Source organism: Octopus sinensis, linkage group LG1 (assembly GCF_006345805.1).
Source record: "Octopus sinensis linkage group LG1, ASM634580v1, whole genome shotgun sequence".
NCBI classification, from domain to species: domain Eukaryota; kingdom Metazoa; phylum Mollusca; class Cephalopoda; order Octopoda; family Octopodidae; genus Octopus; species Octopus sinensis.
The window spans coordinates 102,353,049-102,374,195 of record NC_042997.1 but is presented as its reverse complement, the minus strand read 5'-3'; the positions used below and the strand labels follow the sequence as shown (position 1 = coordinate 102,374,195).

Here is a 21,147-nt window from a genome sequence, read left to right as displayed (position 1 = left end):
TTGCCTGCCAATTTGATTCCGAATAATGTCTGTCAGTTGCCCGACTATCTCATAGACACGAGAAACAACAGTATTTTGTGAAACCTGACTGCATTCCCATCAACATTCCAATGACTTTTAAATCTCCACATATTTTCTATGAGTATCTTTTATAGGCGTTGACATGAAGTAAAAATTTACTTTGCAGAAATAACAGTCATTAGAATGGTCTTTTGGCTCCCTCAATATCATTGGAATGGCAAAAGGCATGGACTTCTTTTTATTATTGAACCAGTTACGTAAGCTATTTGAGCAAGTTGAGCAGATAAAATGTGGTGCTCATAACTTATCCTGATTTGCAAGAGAACAGCCAAAATATAGCTTATACATCTACTTGATCTCTGGTGTTATTGTACGTTTTGGAGCTTTCACAATAAATTGTCCACCGACATGACAAAATAACACATCAGCACGATTTCTACACTGACTTGACATTTTTAACACTGTAAAACAAATAAGGAAATAGATACAAACTATTATACTTATATTGAATTTGAGCTGATGAAATATTTCATCAGATCAATTCTGACTGGACAATTTGAGATGTTGAAATACCTATTTCAGACAAAACTTGATTGGTTAATTTAAGATGATGAAATATTGTATCTGAAATATGCAGCAATGAATAATGTAGTTTATTTTAAAGGTATGTTTCCATGATGTAAATGAGATACATGCAAACACGTCATTAATTGTAATTTCTAGATAATGCATGCGCTAAAACCAAAACACTTCCTCATTTTGAAAACTGTACGTGATGTCAAAAAACAGCATTAAAAACTACACTAAGTACACCTTGACATATGCTTGATGAAAATACTTGTTGAGCAGTGTAATGTTTAAAACAACTTTTAGTCCTTAAAAACGACACAAAAAATGATCTAGAAATAAAGAATGATAACTGGAAATTGAAATATAGAGTATGCGTTTCCTGTAGCAGGTGGCCATTTTGTTTAGAATCCCCGAGTGTTAAAAACTCCATTTACATAGACCTATTTCTATATTTAATGGTGGCGGTAGTGAGAGTCGTTGTCTGTGTCGATGATGATGATATGAGACGATGAAATGATGATGACGACGACGAAGCAGTAGTAGTAGCAGCAGCGGCAGCAGCAGTAGCAGCAGCAGCAGCAGCAGCAGTAGTAGTAGTAGTAGTAGTAGTAATAGTAGTAGTAGTAGTAGTAATGAATTACTGTAGCTATATCTTCAAGAATGAACATTTTGATATTTCTGCGATAATTGTTTTCACGAATATACAATACGATGTAAATGGTTGTAAATTTATTCAGTAAGTTTAAGACGTGTCGTTTGATTCCCATTAGTAGATTCATCTTCCTTTTAAAGATAGTGGTGGTATTGCTGGTGGGAGGAAGTTCCAGAAATAACAAAGAATCGATTAAACATATATTTTGTAGTATTTAATTAAAATATTTTGCTATAAGACACATCCAATCATAAAACGGGAATGCAAAAAGAAAAAAATCAAATGAAAGAATGAAATAGCTAGAATAGCCTTGGGCAAATTGTGACCTGCGGCCCGACTTTCTGAATGGCTCTCCAACGAAAAATGACTTTCAGTTGTTTTTAGTAGTGCCTCAAGTCTCATGACGAGTCATGTCTCATGCAGCCTGCCTCTCGGAAAAGGTTGCTCATGTCTGAGCTAGAAAATTATATGAAAAAATATCAAATATACCAATATTAAGTGACATTAACATTGGTTTCAAATTTTAGCACAAGGCCAGTAGTTTCCGAGGCGGGGATAGGGGTAAGTCGATTACATCGACTCCAGAGCTCAATCGGTATTTAATTTATCGACCCCGAAAGGATGAAAGGCAAAGTCGACCCCGGTGGAATTTGAACTCAGAATATAAGGACGGACGAAATGCTGCTAAGCATTTTGCCCGACGTTTCAACGATTCTGTCAGCTCGTTCGTTGCCTTAAGAGAAGTAGGTTTTTAAAATGTTATGAAACAAAAATACTATCAAATAAATTACAAGTCTTTGAATATGGGTATATTAGAAGACACTTAAGAATATCATGGATAGAACACAAAATCTATTATGAATTTCAAAAAGATGGTATATTGAATACCATCAAAAAGAGAAAACTAAACTCTTTTAGAAACTTGATTAGAAAACATGGCCTTTTTTGCCTTCGACTCATAGTCTTTATGATGACAATTGTTAAAAGGCGAAAATCAATGGAAAGAGAGGCAGAGGAAGCGTAAAACGGGATGAAATAATATCAAGAATTGGGAAGATTTATAAAAATAGAGTAATGTATAAGGAGAAGAAACAAAAGACTGAGATGGTGACCCGTGATATACAACCTACTGAAAGCAAATAATAATTGTTTGTTAATCCCATTACGCTTTCAGTACAAAATGTTTCGGGGCTGATCTGGCATTTCAATCCTCCAATGACGATAAAATAAATACTAATAAAGCACTCTGGTCGATTCAGTTCTTTGTATCCGTTCAAAATTGTGGCCTTATGTCAATGTTATAATGATTCAGTTGACTGAAAGCTTAAAGCAAATAGCTTAATACTCTGTGATTTATTTATGAAAGATATATATATATATATATATATATATATATATATATATATATATAATATATATATATATATATATATATATATATATATATATATATTATATATATATATATATATATTTGTTATAATTCTGATATTATAATGCAGAGAAAACAGTGTCTATTGAAAACTCGGAACATCCGGGAGCCATTGTTTTTAAAGATGCGTTCCTTAAATATTGTTCTCTGATCTTGACATCATTGTTATGAATTACTTTTAGAAATTCAACATATTTATAGAATGTAGGTAAGAGTTTAAAGCCAAAAGTAATAACTTTAAAATTACTGTTTATTATCTATTTTCATTGTGGAAATCAATCTATTGTTTCAACATCCCTATATGAAGAAATGGACTCTTCAGATTTTAATAACCAACCAGAATTTGGAATCTTCTTACGTCATATATTACAGAGAATTTCCCTTTTATGGTATGCATCACTAGTTGTCAACATTTTTAATATATCCAGATCACTTTTCTTATGACTGCAACGTTTTGAATTCTATATATATTTTTGGATATTTTGAAGATCGACATGTGGTTAAGATATTTTGCAATTTTGTTTTCGATATTGATTAATGCTGGTAAGTAATTTGGACTTTTTTTTTGTTGTTAAACAAGATATTTCATAAAGGTGGAAAGAAATTGTAATATATTTAATCAAGTGATTATTCTTTTATGTCAAATGTTGGCAAATATGTGAAGTATTAATGTAGTTTTATTAGTAGCATATGTGTGTATATATATATATATATATATATATATGAGTGGAAGCCACTATTATAATCTCAGAAAGTGTCTCTGATAATATTATCAAACGGTTATTGGTAACAAAATTAATGGTTCATGAAATGCTATCACCTGTTTTTTTGACTGAAAAAGGATTCAAGGATTTGCTTCAAAATGATCGCAATAATTAGCTTCGAATGAATACACTGAATATACATACATACGCACACGCACACGCACATACATAATTATTCTAAATACTTTGTCTTTTGTTATCGATTGACGAACTTTTTAATGTTATAAATACTGTCTTCATTCCTAGACTTTTGATGGAGAGATATATATGCAAACGTATCACACACATACATGCCAATGTAAGTAATTTTCGAAGACCGATAATAATAAAGTTTATGACAATTAATATCAGTTAAAACCTATAGCCTGTCCTCGGCTGATATCTTTATTGATTAAGACGATCTTCAAAGATTGATCTTCAAGCGAAAGCTTTTATTTATCAACAGATTATCTTATACAGTCATACGCCATATTTATTAATTTCAGTTTAGTCATTAAAGTATTTTTTTCGAATTTTTTGTTTATTTCAGAATGCAGCAATGTTTGTAGTTCTGTGCAAACAAGTGCCATGGCAAGTAGATGCTTAGACCAACAACTTGGCAACATTGGAAGCCAATTACAAATTGGATCCATTGTGGCTGCTTCGATTCAACAATACCATTATGTTTGTGGGTAAGTTCCAGATATTTTACATTCTATAACATCGAATATAATCAGTTAATATTAAACCTAAGCAGTTTGAAACACGCATATCAAAACGTCCATGGGCATTTTGCCTGAGTTATGTTAAGTTTTTAATTAAATATTTCTTTTGAAAATAATGATCCTTTTATTAATGATTCTTGACTAGGCGATATCGACTAGTCTTTAAACCTACAAAGAAAGCGTGTTAATTATAGTGACCTGTACATTTAAGCTAGTCCAAGAGCTGGTGGATTCGTTAGCATTCCGGACAAAATGCTTAGCAGTATTTCGTCCGTCTTTACGTTCTGAGTTCAAATTCCGCCGAAGTCGTCTTTACCTTTCAACCTTTCGAGGTCGGTAAATGTACTAGTTGAGCACTGAGGGCGATGTAATCGACTAATTTCCATCCACAAATATTCCATTCTCTGTTCCTATAGTAGAAGTAGTTATTATTGTTAAGGTAGTGAGTTGGTAGAATCGCTAGCACGCTGGACAAAATGCATTGCAGCATTTCTTCCGTCTTCACGTTTTGAGTTCTCTGCAGAGGTCTACTTTATCTTCCATCCTTTCGAGATCGATAACTAAGATACAGTTGAGCACTGGGGTCAGTGTAATCGACTATCCCCTTTTCCCAAAATTTCAGGTCTTATGAAGTAAAAAGAATTATAAAGCTCGTCCAGTGACACAATAAGTACCCATGGCCATTTCAGGTCGCTCTCAACTATTGAATAGTAGCAGAGATTGATTCAGGATGTTTAGGCGCTTATAGTTTGAAAGAGAGAGAGAGAGAGAGAGAGAGAGAGAGAGAGAGAGAGAGAGAGAGAGAGAGAGAGAGAGAGAGAGAGAGAGAGAGAGAGAGAGAGAATGTGCGTGTGTGGGTTCCGAAAAGCTCAAATAAAGTAAAGAGATCAGTGTGGAGTCTGAGAAGTATGAGTACAAGTGAGAAAGCACGCATATTAAGCAATTTCGGTAGGGTTTAATCGGTTCGCATTTTTCAGATCATTGTATTAGTGATAGAGAAAAAACCGAAAGAAGAGAAAACATATCGGCTGGTTTAGTGGTTTCGAATTATTGGTAAATAACGGTTTACTTATTACGATGATGGCTATGCCTTTTTGTAGTTGCAGACTAGAATGTGCCTCTTCCAAAATATATGGGTAGAAATGTAAATTAAAGTATATTTGTAACAGGATGAGTTATACATTCAAGCCTGAAGTATTTTGTAGCTCTGAAAATGTTATTCAGTCCTTGTAGTATACCGTTGCCTATAGTATAAATGTATATTCGTCAAACAAAGCCACCAGAAATTATAAGGCTTTGCATTTTTGTGAGAGTGGCAGCTTAGCTCTGTGTTATTTTTTAGTGAAGGGTAGGGAAAATATAGTTCTTCAGTTCATCGTTCAAGCTAATTTATTAATGTGCACTGCTAACGTGTTTGAAGAAAGACCAAAAACTGTCAAAGAGATATTTTCCAAATTTTCAGAATATACACCTTGACTCTATCTGCTTAGCGCTATTATTTCAGTCACGCAATACCTTTCAATCACCGCCGGTTATCTTGGAGGGGAAAATAATCTGAAACAAGAACCATAAAACTTATCAGATCCGTAAATTAATCACGCGATATTTATAACAAATAAAATCAACCAAACAAAAATGTCTTATCGATGTTTTAACAGTATGTTCCACTCTTCATCGCATTTTCAAAGTTAACTGAAGCTGAGTTTACGCTGACAAAATTTTCAATAGGATGTCCTTGCTTTCTGATGATTTCATAAAGAGAATAAAACTTATGCCGTATTATATTTACACTATTTTTCTTGTAATTTACTCTGCCTTGAATAACAATCTTCTGTTGTTTACGACAGAAACCTCACCAAAGAATCCTACAATTCTTTACAATATTACTCAATTTTTCCCGTTCCAAAAGTACCTACTATTACAGTCTAAAGTTATAACAATACATTTATTCTTTCGTACTCTTTAAGTTCTAGTTTTCACTTTTAACTGCCACGATATTTCTCTTTTGAAGCACAAAGTAGCATAAATTTTATAACTTACTTTCGTTTAATTTTATGTCTGAGAGCACAGATCGCTGGTATGTAATATAATATAATATAATATATGATATGATATGTGTGTGTGTGTATGTATGTATGCATGTCTGTATTATACATAGGCTTCAACGTCATTTTTCAATTGTTTGGTTAGCTACTCAGATGTTTAGAATCCATTATGATATTTCTTAGAGAGCCATAGTTGTTTTAAACATATATATATATATAAAAAGAAGAAAAAAGTAGTAAATGTTAGGAGTAAATTATCATAGATATTCTTCCCTGCAGTCTTAGACGAGATAGCCACAACTGATGAGAAGGTGACCTCAGCAACTGTAATGTCATTTGTTCATTGTCTTAGAGGACAAATCAGGCACTTTAGTTTCAATTAAGTAGGTAGTCTTGCAAAAATCTTTTTCTTTTCGTTTAAATTACGAGCACGTCTTGTAGATATAAAATTCGTTTGTATTTTCATTGATGTTAAGTATTTTTTTTGTTTTTGCTTTTTTGTTTTGTATAGTGCTTTTACTACAATATGTCTCACACGAAGATAATGCATCATTCTGCTATTTAGTGTTCGAGGTAATGTTGTTATCAACGATATAGATAATACTGGTTTCAAATTTTGGCATAAGGCCAGCAATTTCGGAGGAGGGAGTAAGTGCTCGATTGGTACTTATTTTATCGACCCCGAAAGAATGAAAGTCAAAGTCAACTTCGGTAGACTTGAACACAGAACGTAAAGACGAACGAAATGCCGCTAAGCATTTTGCCTGACATGCTAACGGCTCCGCCATCTCGCCGCCTTAATGATACAGTTAATATTGCTAATTTATAATAACATAACTACTAAAAAATTTTCATCAGATTGTAAAAGTCTTAAGTATTTTTCTGTCTCTTAGCTGGATGGGGCATTTGATATGTCATGTGTCTTATAAAGAATGATTTCAAATATTTTAACACAAGCTAACAGTTTTAGGGAAGCGAGTAAGTCGATTACAACGATCCTACTGTTCAACTGGTACTTATGATATTGACCTTGAAAGAATGAACTGCAAAGTCAGACTCGGTATAATTTGAACTCAGAAAGTAAAAAGACGAAGAAATGCCACAAAGCATTTTTTCCCGACGCTCTATGATTCTGTCAGCTCGCTGTCTTGGTATCTTGTTATTAAGAATAATTAATGATATAGGCTCAAGCAACCAAAGTCTAAATCCGTTCAGTAAAATATTTTAGATGAATTGTATTAAAGTGTCGCGAGAGAAAAGAAAATGTAACGTGAAATCATCGCCATTAATTTTATAATGGCAGACAAGTATCCAATGTATTTTGTTTCAGATATTTTATTGAATTGATCTACTTGCTGTCACTGATTTCCTTGGACAGTAGTGATTATTCCCAATTAGGAATATGGCATAAATTGTTCCTGTATCTTTTGAATATATGAAAATGTTGAAGTTCATTATTTCTGAATGGACTCTGCTACCTATATTTATTATGGGCTATACACATTCTAATGTTTTGGGAGAAAGATGTCATCAAAGCCAATTGTTATTCGGCATAGCATGGCTTTCTGGGAACATTCGCGCGTGCGCGCACACGCTCACACAAGCATGCACAAACACACACACACACACACGAGCATACACACACAAATATACATACACATACATATGTATACACAAATATTCACACACACGTAGAAGCACAGGCACACATGAGTATTCACTGATACACGTACACATATACACGTGAGTCGGAATTTGAGTTTGTGTGTATGTATGCATAAAACGTGTGTGTATGTCTGTGTGTGTATATATCTATCTGTCTGCATATGTCTGTGTGTGCATATATCTGTGAGTGTATGTCTTTCTGTGTGTGAATGTAATTTAGTAAGTTAAACTCTTTTCGCCTCATGCGTAAACACCCGAATATCTTTTCATTGTATAAAAAATAATTACGAATTCTTTCGTAACGGAATTTTAGCACTTGAATTATATTTTGAACAATCAAAATCCGCGTTTTGCTCGGAAAGACAATTTCGATAGTTTTTCATTGATTGTGAGATGAAATACGCAAGCTGAGAATGATGTCATCGACACACTATATAAATACAAATTATCTGTGAATATTTTGGTAACTTTCATATTATTTTCCTAATATCTAATTTTTGCCCTTTTAATTTGGGATCTTTTCGGTTTGAACGGCAGTTTTTTCTAGCGGTGTCATATGAAATTGCCACCCATAATTATGACCCTAGTATCGATCTATTGCATTTCAATCTGTTTCAGGTTTAGGGTTAGGAGTGGGGGGAAGGGTATCTTTTTTCTTCAGAAATGTAAATAAACTCAATCTGTTTCTTAAACGAGGGACATATTCATACGGCACAGAATGTTTTCACCTCAACAGACGTCATTGATTGGTTGAAATTTCAGAAATTGAAGAAAAAAAAACAACAAATATCTTACAAACCATAGAATTTTTTCAATAAAGCCAAGAGAAAAAGATGTTTTATGAACACATTCTACCAGTATACGATGTTTAAAAGTGTTTAGTTACGTGGAAATTATTTTTAAAAAACTGCCGTTCAAACCGAAAAGATCCTTAATTTGTTTTCGTTAGCTTTCAATAAAACATAATGATACTGAACTTCGTGTTTTTTTTTTCTTCCAAAATTACGCTTAATCCCTTTACTGCGGCAATCAGATACATCCACTCAAAATTTCATTACCGTTAACTACTAAAAGCAACTTTATCTAACAATGTTTCTTTCTTCTGTTGAGGAATGTCATGTTTGAAATTGCTTTTTTTTTTTTTTTTAGATATGTCAAGTTTATTGAGGTGATGTAACTTGCAGTAAAATACCAATTCTATTTAACATCTTTACTGGAATAACCACGAAATTTAATCTCGCAGATAAAGGGTTAAATGAAAATGAGCACGTATAATATTAATACTCATCACTGTATAAATTAATAATTTATTTTTTGCATTCTATAATTTCATGTTAACTAAAAAGAAATCTACCAGAATTTGTATCCTGTCTTCAAACTATTTATACTGGATCGTGCCAAATGACCAATGCTACTGCCCAAACAAACATTCAACAACAAACCCAGTTTTTATCTTGGGTTTGTAATAAAGCATTTGGACGTAAGTTATCGATTTATTTCGATCTATTTTTTGTATCAAATTGTCCCCTCCCCCACCATTTACGCCTGCTTATCAATGCATATGAAATAAGTTTAACTCTTTACCTGTTCTGTCTGTCACATATGATACACAGGACATATTTCCCTGGCATCTATGCATCGTATACGATACGTATTCCCAAGTTTTTTCAACCACCAGAGCAACTTTGGATTTATGAAAGAAACGTATGAAACAAATGCTAACAAAAAATCTGGAAACAAACACAGACGTTTAAGACAAACTTATGAAAATGCTCTGGCAAAGGGGTGACCTGTGAGTTTCAGTGGAGAGGGGGAGGAAATTGTATTTTATTTTTTCTAGTGAAAATGTCTTCCTTTCTTTTTTTTTCATCCAAAATATATTCTCGAAATCATTAACAAAAAGTTGCATGCAAAAACACATGCATTAGCATTTATGCTACGAAAAAGCCAGACAATCTTTCAATTTATGACCGAAGGAAAATATCTCAATGAAGCGTTCTGCTTAGTGAATACAAATAGATGATAGTATTTTTAACAAGCCCACTGGTTAATTGCGATACCAGCACCTGATCTGGTCCTCTTATTCTATATATCGCTGGCGGAGATGAATCACTGCTATTTCTAGCGGTCGAGTGTCCATCATTGACAAGACCAAAGAAGTCAAAATCACGTGACCCGGTGGTTTCGGCACCGGAGAAAGCAAGAATTTATCTCCTCGCTAGCGATATAAACAAAAGTGCATTTTGTAGTGAGAGAGTTTCTCTCATAGTATCTACCGCAGTATAGTTTGTTCTAACAGAATATCAACGTTTAAGTGGGGATAGATAGTACTTCTAAATATGGTAAGAGCTCATTCCCTAGGGATGTTTAAAATCTGAAAACAGCAAGCAACAAAGATAATTCCAATAAGATCACTTGATAGAAATTTTGGACGATGTAGATGTCCAAAAATGTTAAAGATGTTACAGCCAGCTGGGGAAAACGACCTTGTTTTAGTCTCCTCCTCGGAGAAACATATTCTATTGGGTGAGATTAAAAGTGATCAGTGTATGTGTATGTGTGTGTACTTATTTTTGATGCATTAAAATGAAAGACAAATGATCAAAGGAATAAGGGATCGATTATCCGGATATGTTAAACTTCTATTCTCATGTCTAAAAAGCAACATTAATACGGACTCTGTAATAATTAATATGAATGGAATAATAAGTGCCGCAGTAAATATAAATGAACAGAAAACAAGTTATTGATATTTCGAATATTTCAATAATCAATAATCAGTCCATTATAGATAACTTCCTCAGATGGAAAACAACGAAATATAAAACCCGAAATATCTTACATCAGACGAAATGGTCTGCCTTTGATCGATTATTAATTATTGAAATGTATGTAATGAATTATCCGAAATATCTGTAATTGTTTTTCTTAAATTGTTCAGGCAATTAATTAAGAGAAATATTCAGTATAGGGGTATTTAAATTCTCAAATTCTCCTAAACGGAATGTTTCGCTTTCAAGTAAGAGGGATAACTCTCATAAGAGTTTTTCGACATTTCTGGATTGACACAGATTAGAGTGGATCTGGATTTTAAAATTCAACTAGTGAAAGCATTGGACATGTTTTGGCTTTAGTTGATATCCTCAGCGAAGTATATTCTATTCGGATGGCGAGATTACGAATAACTAATTTAAAAAATTTATTTTTACTTTTAATAGTTATATTTGAACCTTAAAAATCTATCTTGAATTAATGACTTACATATGTTCGTCTTGTTCTCATCAAGATAATCCTCCTTTCATCGTTAAAATTCATGATTAAAATTCATCGTTAAAATTCATAAAACATGTCATTGTTATAATCATTTTATGAAAATTAAAAACATTAAATCTAATGTTTCTCAAGTGTTGAGTTATATAAATCACGCTTTTCATTATTTTGAAGTACTGATGGCTGTCATCCCTTGCCTATCAAACCCATCGACTAAACAATCACTTCAAGATTGCGGCTCTGGCGTATCTAACAACTGCAGGTAAACTGCTTGAATTTTGTAGAATAAATAGTAACTATATATATATATATATATATATATATATATATATATATATATATATATATATATATATATATATATATATATATATATAAATTAATTAATTAATGTCTAAAAAAGCTGTTAAAATTATAAGTATTTTTTCGTTTACACCTTGCCTTATCGTTGATGTCGTGGAGCAGTAGCGTACCAAGCAGTTGTTGCAGTGGAGAGAGGTCAGCCCCAGGCGATGCTTTTATGGAGGCAGTACTTTTGGGTCTTCTTTCTGTATGGCATATTTTTTCGTTGGTGGGGGATGGGTTAAAATGTCCAGCACCTCTAGTGCTGCCACAACGTGTGAGTACTTACTTTGGTCGGCCGTTACCTTGTTTGTATCGAATTGAGCTTCCACCTGCGCGAACTACAGTTCAACCCTCTTAGGCCAGAACGGTGGTAGCCTCAGTGTTATTTTGTTGCTAGCCATGTTTGTTTCGATAGCGAGAGCTATTGTTCTATCGTCGGGGTCACCAGACAAACTAGTGGAGACAAGAATACATTTATCAAAGGTTCATTACTTTACGTACATCCGGGCATAAGTCGTCAGTTATTTCTGTTTAGTTCACTCAGATTCGTTTCACACTCACTGTTGACATTCTTTTGTTTTCCTTCTCCTACCGGAAGTCCTTTTGTCACGAATCCTGCCCTACAAGGTATTCTTTGTCTCATCCCTAAATATAACAATATCTGTTTCAACAAACGATTTCACATTAAGAATCTTGCAAGACAAATGTTTTAATAAATGTTTTGTAGATATTTTTAAGTGTATTTTATTTGATATTCTACTTCAGTGTTGTTTTTTTCAAAAAAAAAAAAAAAAATCTATACTTTTTAAATATGTTCGCTGAGGCCGACTAAATGTCGAATAAATCGAATTGAAGTTGAAAATGACGCAACTGCAAAAGACAAGTTGAGGAATGACTGTATTTCAATTTAACGCACAAAGCTAGATTGGCCTACTGTAATTTTGATTTAGAATGGTGATACTCAAATATACACAATAAAAATTGTTCTTTGAAGTATATGTTGTTAAAGATTTATTCATTATTTGTTTATTTTCCAGCACTTTAAACAATATGGTTCTCTGCCGAATGAATGTTGCAAATAAGTGTAGTTACGACGCGATGCAGTTTACTCGAAGTTATTGGGAAATTACTCTCAGACTCAAGCGGAATATTCTCAATTGCCCTGTAATTCTCTTTATTAATTATTATTATTATTATTATTATTGTTGTTGTTGTTGTGTTGTTGTTGTTGTGTTGTTGTTGTTGTTGTTATTATTATTATTAATGAGTGAGAGAGCAGTGCATGTCATCAAAGTGACACTTGGGTAAAATATACGAAGCCCAGTATGAATCTTTTGTATGAATCGTAACGAAATAACCGAATATCATTTTGTGCTCAGTATTATTCCGACGTAATACAGTACAATGGCACGAACTTTTAGTTTCTTCTGTCTCCATTCAAATCTCGTCAGCGTCAGAATTTTAAGGGAAACCAACTAAAAACGGTGTGTGTGTGTGTGTTGAGAGAGAAACAAAACTGGAGTTTGTTTTTGAAATTATTTACTTCTAGTATTCTTATACGTATTTCATTGAAGATTGTCAGGCCGAATTACATAAATCTGGTCGATGTACATCTTCACATCATCAGTATTGTATACATGCATAAATACAAGCATTATACATATGTATGCATGTGCAGAGAATACGACCGTACGAAAGGAGTTGGTGACAAATGTCTCCTTTTGAACGCCGCACGGTCGCCCCTAACAAAATAAGAGAAGCCAAATACAGGATATAAAATACAGTGCCAAAGGAATAAATAAAGGACGACAACCGTTCTACTGTTTGAGAGAGAAGACTTTATTTACAAAGTGTACAAAGAGAGTGTGTGTGAGTGCTAGCAAAGGTGTTGTGTCTAGATGCGTGCGACAAGTGTTTGTGTCAGTGTGTTCGTGTATGCGACAGAAGGTGAATGCGTATACAATTGAAATACAGAGCATAAGATAAGTCTCTCAGCATATTGAGTTAAGATGGAATTTGTTTACCAGTTCGTGAGGTACACGATAGCAAGTGTTCTATAACAAGATGTTGGGGTCACGTGGCAGAATGCCGGTTACTACATGTGTAGAAGTTGTGGTTTCAATGCCGTGCCGAGTCTCTTGATACAGAAAGTTCTTCAGGTAGACTGTAACTGTTTTACCTCGGTGAAATATTTACAAATATCGTGAGTTTAGACCTGGGCGATGTTGATGTGTACATGTTGCTGAAGTCGACGGAGATGAAGACGACATAGAGTTGAAGGACGACGATGGTGATGACGGCGGCGGAGATGGAAAACGTCCTGTCTGTCGCTGGTGTATAATAGCGTCTTCATGGCTGGCTGGTCGTCTGTTGCTGGAACACGGCTGAATAGCTCGGTCGTCAATGACTAGACCTTAGAAGGTCTAGAGTCAAGGACTCGGAATAGTGAAATGCTGGCCTTTTTATAGCCTGTGGTAGGCTCAAAGGAGGGAACAGAAAAACAGTGTCACGAGACCTTATCCGAAGGCCGTGATTGGTTGGCTTACACACTGACACGAAATAAGTCGAAAGACAAACTGCGCCAAATGCCAACCAATCAGAGCAGTGGACACAACAGGGTCAAACAAGCCAAAGATAGTTGTTAACTACAACGAGATCATTCCTAATGTGTCTCTCAAACAGTGAGGATATCAAATACACTATACATGCTTCTATTTACATGCATATAATGTGTGTGTGCGCGTGTGAAATTTTGGTACCTCTGCTTAATGAGAATGAAGTTCATTTTGTTCATGTTTTCATGACTATAAAAGCTGATCGGTGGAAGAAAGCCTGAAATGTCTTCATAGTTATCCAATTCTTACACGAAAATACAAAAAATTTAAATATAAAGCTTCGATTTACCCAACAATTTCTTTCTAAGTGAAACAAACAAACATTAATACCAGGAATGTGACTCAAATAATCCCCCAAAAGCCGTTTTTAGTGATACATTAGGGCTAACAGTGAAACAGAGTAATCGCCACACTTTGTAACCAGGGGTTTCTTATTCTAAAAGTCATAGAATCTTTTTAAACAATGTGATAAGACGTTTGCTTCTAAGACAAATGGTTACGGGTTCAGTCCCACTGAAAGAAGACTGAAACAAGTAAATGAAATGATATATTTTTATCTTTTACTTTTTTCAGTCATTAGACTGTGGCCATGCTGGGCATCGCCTTGAAGGATTTAGTCGAACAAATCACCCCTAGTACTAAAATATTGTTACTATTTTATTTTTTGTTTGTTTGCTACTTATTCTATCGATGTTTTTTGCCGAATCGCTAAGTTACAGGAAAGTAAATAAACCAGCATGGTTGTCAAGTGGCGGTGGTGGATAAACATAAATAGAAAGACACGCGCGCGTGCGCTAGCGCGCACACACATGTCCATTCGAGCGACTGCTTTCGGTTTCTGTTTACCAAATCCACTCACAAGGATCTGGTCAGCTTGGTGCAATAGAAGAGGATACTTGTCCAAGGTGCCACACAGTTTGGCTGAACCTGGAACCATATGGTTGGGAAGCAGACTACTTATTAGAAAGCCATGTATGTATGTATGTATGTATGTATGTATGTATGTATGTATGTATGTATGTATGTATGTATGTATGTATGTATGTATGTATGAAATATTATTTAAAGTTTACATAATAATTATTTTAACAAATTGTATTATTTTGTTTTCTAGCCACCTACCTATGGTATGTCTACGATGTCTCCAACAGGAATTCTTTGTTCTGCTGTGAGTAATTTTCGCTTCATGGTTACTTCCAACTTACGAGATGCTTAAAGCAAAAAAAAAAAAAAAAAGAAAAAAAATGAGCATTCAAAGTTAATGATCTGTTAATGTCTTTAACATTATATTTATGGTAAAAAAAAGAGTTTGGTCGATAGATCATGAAGCTAAATACAGAAAATAATGATGGTTTTTGGGAGACTGTTGTGGTTAATATTAAATAATATCAAACAGCAAAAGAAGGAGCGAGCTGGCAGAATCGTTAGAACGCCGGACAAAATTCTTAGCGGCATTTTGTCCGTCATTATTTTCTGGGCTCAAATTCCGCCGTGGTTGACTTTACTTTTCATCCTTTTGGGATCGATAAAATAAGTATCAGTTGAGCACTGGGTCGATGTAATCGACTAATCTCTTCCTTGAAATTGCTGTCCTTTTGCTAAAAATTTGAAATCAATATCAAAAGCTGTTGCTTAGTGATCACCAGCAGTTCACGCTAATGAAGCGGATTTCTAAGCAGAAACTAAATATTAGAAGTTGTGTTCAAATAAGAAAGAGTGAGAGTGAATGTATGTTAGAGAGAGTGTGTATATGTGAGTGTGAGGGAGAGAGAGAGAGAGAAAGGAAGAGAGAGAGAGAGAGAGAGAGGGCTTCTGTGTGTAAGCGAGAGAGAGAGAGAGAGAGAGAAAGAAAAAGAGAGACAAAGAAAAAGTTACAATGAGGGGGGGGGGACTTTTTTTTCGTAAAAAGAAAAAAAATTGGATCAGACGAATAACTTTTGTCAAATTTCGGATTTAGACTAGAGACTGAGAAAGTATAATTTTAAAGAAACCTAGATTACCTGAGGTTTATAAAAGTATTAACAACCGCAATAAATCCAGTTGTTTAGTTTTCCTCATACGAGAGTTCACTGAAACCGTGAAGTAAAGAATGTGCCGTGAGTACAACCTTCGAGGAAATTAAAATTTGCATATTAAAATTGTTAAAGGCTGCCAGACTGAGAAATTATTTTACTGATATAGCGAAATAAATTAGGAAGTACTGATGTTTTATTGGATAGAAACATAATATTGGAAAGTTCTAATAGGCCCTAATTTATGATGCTAGTTTCTGTACAAAAATAAATAAAAAGCGGTTGGATTGGTGAAGTGGCACATGGTAGCGATAGTAGAGGTTATATATATATGTGTGTGTGTGTGTGTTGTGTGTGTGTATAGTCAATCCAAACATAAACAAACAAGAAAAACAACAACGCGAGGACGTGGAATAAGTACAATATTATTGGACGCTCAGGAAAGGGAAGAAAAGAAAGAGGGTTTCACGTTTCGAGCGGAGCTCTTCACCAGAAATATAGATAAAGTCCAAAGAAAGGAAGATGGAGAAAGAAAATCGTCGCCAACAATATACACGCTGTCACATATTAAAATGCTTGCACTATAGTATATATATATATATATATTCTGTCTTCCCTTCTCGGATCTTTCCTTCTCCTTTGTTTCCGACGAAGAGCTCCGCTCGAAACGTTAAACCCTCCTTCCCTTTTTTCCTGAGCGTCAAATAATACTTTAATTGTTCCACGTCCTCGCGTTGCTGTGTTTTTTTCTGTGTTTTCTTGTTGGATTAACTATATATATATATATATATATATTATATATATATATATATAATATATATATATATATATATATATATATATATATATATGTATACATACATATACATACACATATATATATATGTATACATACATATACATACACATATATATACACATATATATATACATATATATATATACACACATATATATACACACATATATATATACAAACATATATATATACACATATATATACACTCACATATACACTCACATATACATACATATATATATATATATAGAAATTCGGGGTGAGTACTTGATAATTATAAGCACCTGTGTATACCGTTTTGTGGTGTAGGTGGTGGAGTAAATTGATCAAAATAAAAACATGATGCCAAGGATTCAGCGGTACATATGTTTCGGGCCTTTATTAGACAGATTTATAACAATGCATAATGTATGTCTGTGGCCTTCTTCAGCCGCGCACAACAGCTTCCACAAGGACATGTGTTACATCAAAAATTCTTGGTTGGGGATGCAAATCCTCTCATTCGCGTACGACATAATGCGGCAACAGCATAGAATTGAAGCGTCCATCTCTTTCTTCTCTCAATGTAGAATCTCTTTGAGAGAAGAAAGAGATGGACGCTTCAATTCTATACTGTTGCCGCATTATGTCGTACGCGAATGAGAGGATTTGCATCCCCAACCAAGAATTTTTGATGTAACACATGTCCTTGTGGAAGCTGCTGTGCGCGGCTGAAGAAGGCCACAGACATACATTATGCATTGTTATAAATCTGTCTAATAAAGGCCCGAAACATATGTACCGCTGAATCCTTGGCATCATGTTTTTATTTTGATATATATATATATATATAATATATATATATATATATATATATATATATATATATATATGTATGTATATATATATATAGATGTAACAGTTGGTTCTTCGTTGCAGTCGAGGGTCACCGGTTGTCGTTGTTAAGGTGTTTGTTGCCAGTATGCAAGATGGAAGAAGAACAGTGATTGAAGTTGTAAAGAGATATTTATTTACCGTTACTTTGTATATATCCAAAACCACGACGGGTTGGTATGTATAACTAGTAAATGGAAAAGCATGCGAGGTAAAAAGAGTAAATTTCGGCCGGTATGTGTGTACACGATCTCATAGTAGTATATATTTAGAGAGATATGGTAATGTTACAGAGAAAAGAAAGTGAGTTAGTGAAAGTGAGAGTGGTGGGACGAAACAACTGCTTCGTTGGTGAGTTACCATTGTTATCCCTTAATGCCTTTTCCTTTAAAGACGGCGCTTTGTTCAGCCGATCAGCCAGACTTGGTTCTCACTAACTGACTTTGGCTTACGGAGTTCTTGTTTTTATAACTATCCATAACCAGCCAGAAGGATAGACATATTGCTGAGAACAATAGATTTCGTTGGGGGTCTGTTATCTGTATACTAGCTTTTGGTGGCCTAGAAGAGATTAGAAAGGTCAAGTGGAAAAGACATTATTCTGCTTAGCGATGGCATCTGGCAAATATAACTGCTGTCATTCACAGAAAAACTATTGTTTTATCGTGAGAGAATTGTTGCTGAAGTGTTAAGTGAAATTTGGCTATCGAGGATCGAATCCATGCCATACCTGCATGAACCACACACACACACACACACACACACACACACACACACATCTTGAGTAGCAACTATTCACAAAACTATAAATAACAACCCTAATCAGAAGATTAGAGTTTTTATTATGAAAGATACCGTCAAAATATGTAAAACATTCAAGAAGCTTAGCATATAATAATGGATTCAAATTTTGCCACAAGGGCAGTAATTTTGGGGGCAGAGATGAGTCGATTACATCGACCCCGGTGTTCAACTGGTACTTATTTTATCGACTCTGAAAGGATGAAAGGCAAAGTCAACCTCAGCGCAATTTGAACTCAGAACATAGTGACGGACGAAATACTGCTAAGCATTTTGCCGGCGTTCTAACGATTCTGCCAGCTCGCCGCCTTAGCTTAGCACATAATAATTATTTCTTTATTTCCCACTGGTGGGGCTAACCATAGAGGGGACAAACAAAGACAGACAAAGGGATTAAGTCGATTACAGTGTGTAACTGGTACTTATTTAATCGACTCCGAAAGGATGAAAGGCAAAGTCAACCTCGGCGGAATTTGAACTCAGAACGTAACGGCAGACGGCATACTGCTAAGCATTTCGCCCGGCGCGCTAACGTTTCTTATTTCTTTATTAGCCACAAAGGGCTAAACATAAAGGGGGCAAACAAGGACAAACAAAGGAATTAAGTCGATTACAACGACCTCAGTGCGCAACTGGTGCTTAATTTATCGACCCCGAAAGGATGAAAGGCAAAGTCGGCCTCGGCGGAATTTGAACTCAGAACGTAACAGCAGACGAAATACGGCGACGCATTTCGCCCGGCATTCTAACGTTTCTGCCAGCTCGCCGCCTTAGCTTAGTATATAATAATGCCTACATATGCAATGACATCTATGCTTATGCCATGTGCATGCGCCCATACATAATTATGTTCACATGCACACATGTGCTCAGTTTACACCTGTCAAATTCCATTCACAAGATATTGGTCAATCATAGGTATTTGTAGAAATTGTTAACTACACAGTCATACCAGCTCCTTTAAAGCACAAATATTTCATTAACCAAAACTGCCACTGATAAGGCATACAAATTTTCCAGTCTGTTTTAACAATCTGGAATTCTTGAGTAACAAAATGTGATAGCATGAAAACATACAGACGAATATGAATGCTAATGTCTAGCCTACCAATTAGCATATCTTGTTTTTTTTTCCCCATTTTTTTTTGTACCTTTGAATACTTTTCAATTTCAATTCATAGCAGTTTTTCTACTTTCCCTATTGTTCTGTTTATCCACCAAATGCTTCGTAGTCACTTTCTGCTTCTCCGTTTTTTTTTTGTTTTGTTTTTTTCCTTCCAATTTAATTTTTTTTTTCGCTTGTTGCACATGAAGCAAAATAGAAACCATTTTTAATGAATTGCTGTTGCTGCTATTATTGTATCTATTGCTACTATTAATATATCTGCTGTCCTTGTAATTGCGTTTATGGCCAATGATTGTATAATATTTGTAGCCGTGAAAAGCCAGTTCATTAAATTTTCAATTTTATTATAGCTGGATCTAATTATATCGAATTCAGAGAACCATGTATTGATTTATCCGTTACCACTCATTATATAAAATATATTTCTCTTATTCTATTCTCATATCTAACAATTGTTTTTTTAGTATTTGTAAGATCTAGTGGGTATTCAATTACGTCTGCATAACATACTAATATCTTTTATAAATGATAACCCAATGCTGAGAGTACAAAAGTAGAAAGTGGATGTTTTCTAAATTTTTGAAATATTTCTATTGAGACGAAAGTATTTTATTTATTATCAACTATTTTATGTAACGTAAGAATATTTATAGATTTTAAAACTATTTTTCAGGCTGCTGTCGGCTCAGTCTATTCACCAGTCTTGATTCCAGTCAGTTTTCTTCTTGCCAAGCTGCTGTTTCAGTCGGTGCCAGATATAGAGTAGAACGCTTCCTGCCAAAAATTCCAATACATTTTGAAATAAATATTTCATAATTTTTCATTTTGTTTAGATTTCAATGCATGAATCAATATATGAACCGATATAGTTTATAATGTTACATTTTTAATATATGCTTGCGTATTATAAAAATATTTTTATGAAAATAATTGGCCTAATCATGTTATTTTATTGTAGCTTATTTTATGTTTATGGAAAGAGAAAACAATAGACTGAAAAGTAAATCAGACATCACAAACTGTTTACAACAATACCGTATGTTACTCAGTCAATATTTTCCGAATTCACTTAATCCGTTCTTGATTTTACTCAAGCAACCACAAACCCTGTGGTTAGAGTAATGCAATATGAACCTACATGAGTGTACTGATGTTGTTCATTTTACCAGCGAAAAGATTTCGAAAGTGCACCTATGTCAGAGAAGTTTTGAAATCAGTTGCTGCTAGCTAACGACGTGTTCTTGAAAAAAAAAAGAAAAAAAAAAAAACTAACACTCTGAGATGTCACTAACGATGCTCGTTCCAAAGAACAAGTTATTTCGGTGAAGCCCATTCCCCTCTAAACTGTATTCAGAAGAAATTGATTTGGGCTCTGGAAGATAAACATTCATAAGTTATACAACGCTCCTGCTTTTATATCAGTATGTAGTTATCATGTTCTCCATATTAGGAA

At 34.3% G+C, this 21,147-nt stretch overlaps 1 protein-coding gene across 1 annotated transcript; it reads left to right on the top strand.

The window, feature by feature from the left end:
* The first annotated feature begins 3,063 nt into the window (after window positions 1-3,063).
* LOC115215168 lies at window positions 3,064-20,517 on the top strand. Its single transcript, XM_029784349.2, has 7 exons — window positions 3,064-3,218; window positions 3,969-4,110; window positions 9,200-9,333; window positions 11,298-11,385; window positions 12,506-12,632; window positions 15,198-15,251; window positions 20,368-20,517. The coding sequence occupies exons 1-7, from the start codon at window positions 3,170-3,172 to the stop codon at window positions 20,458-20,460; spliced, it is 687 nt and encodes a 228-aa protein (XP_029640209.1). The 5' UTR covers window positions 3,064-3,169; the 3' UTR covers window positions 20,461-20,517.
* The last annotated feature ends 630 nt before the right edge of the window (window positions 20,518-21,147 follow it).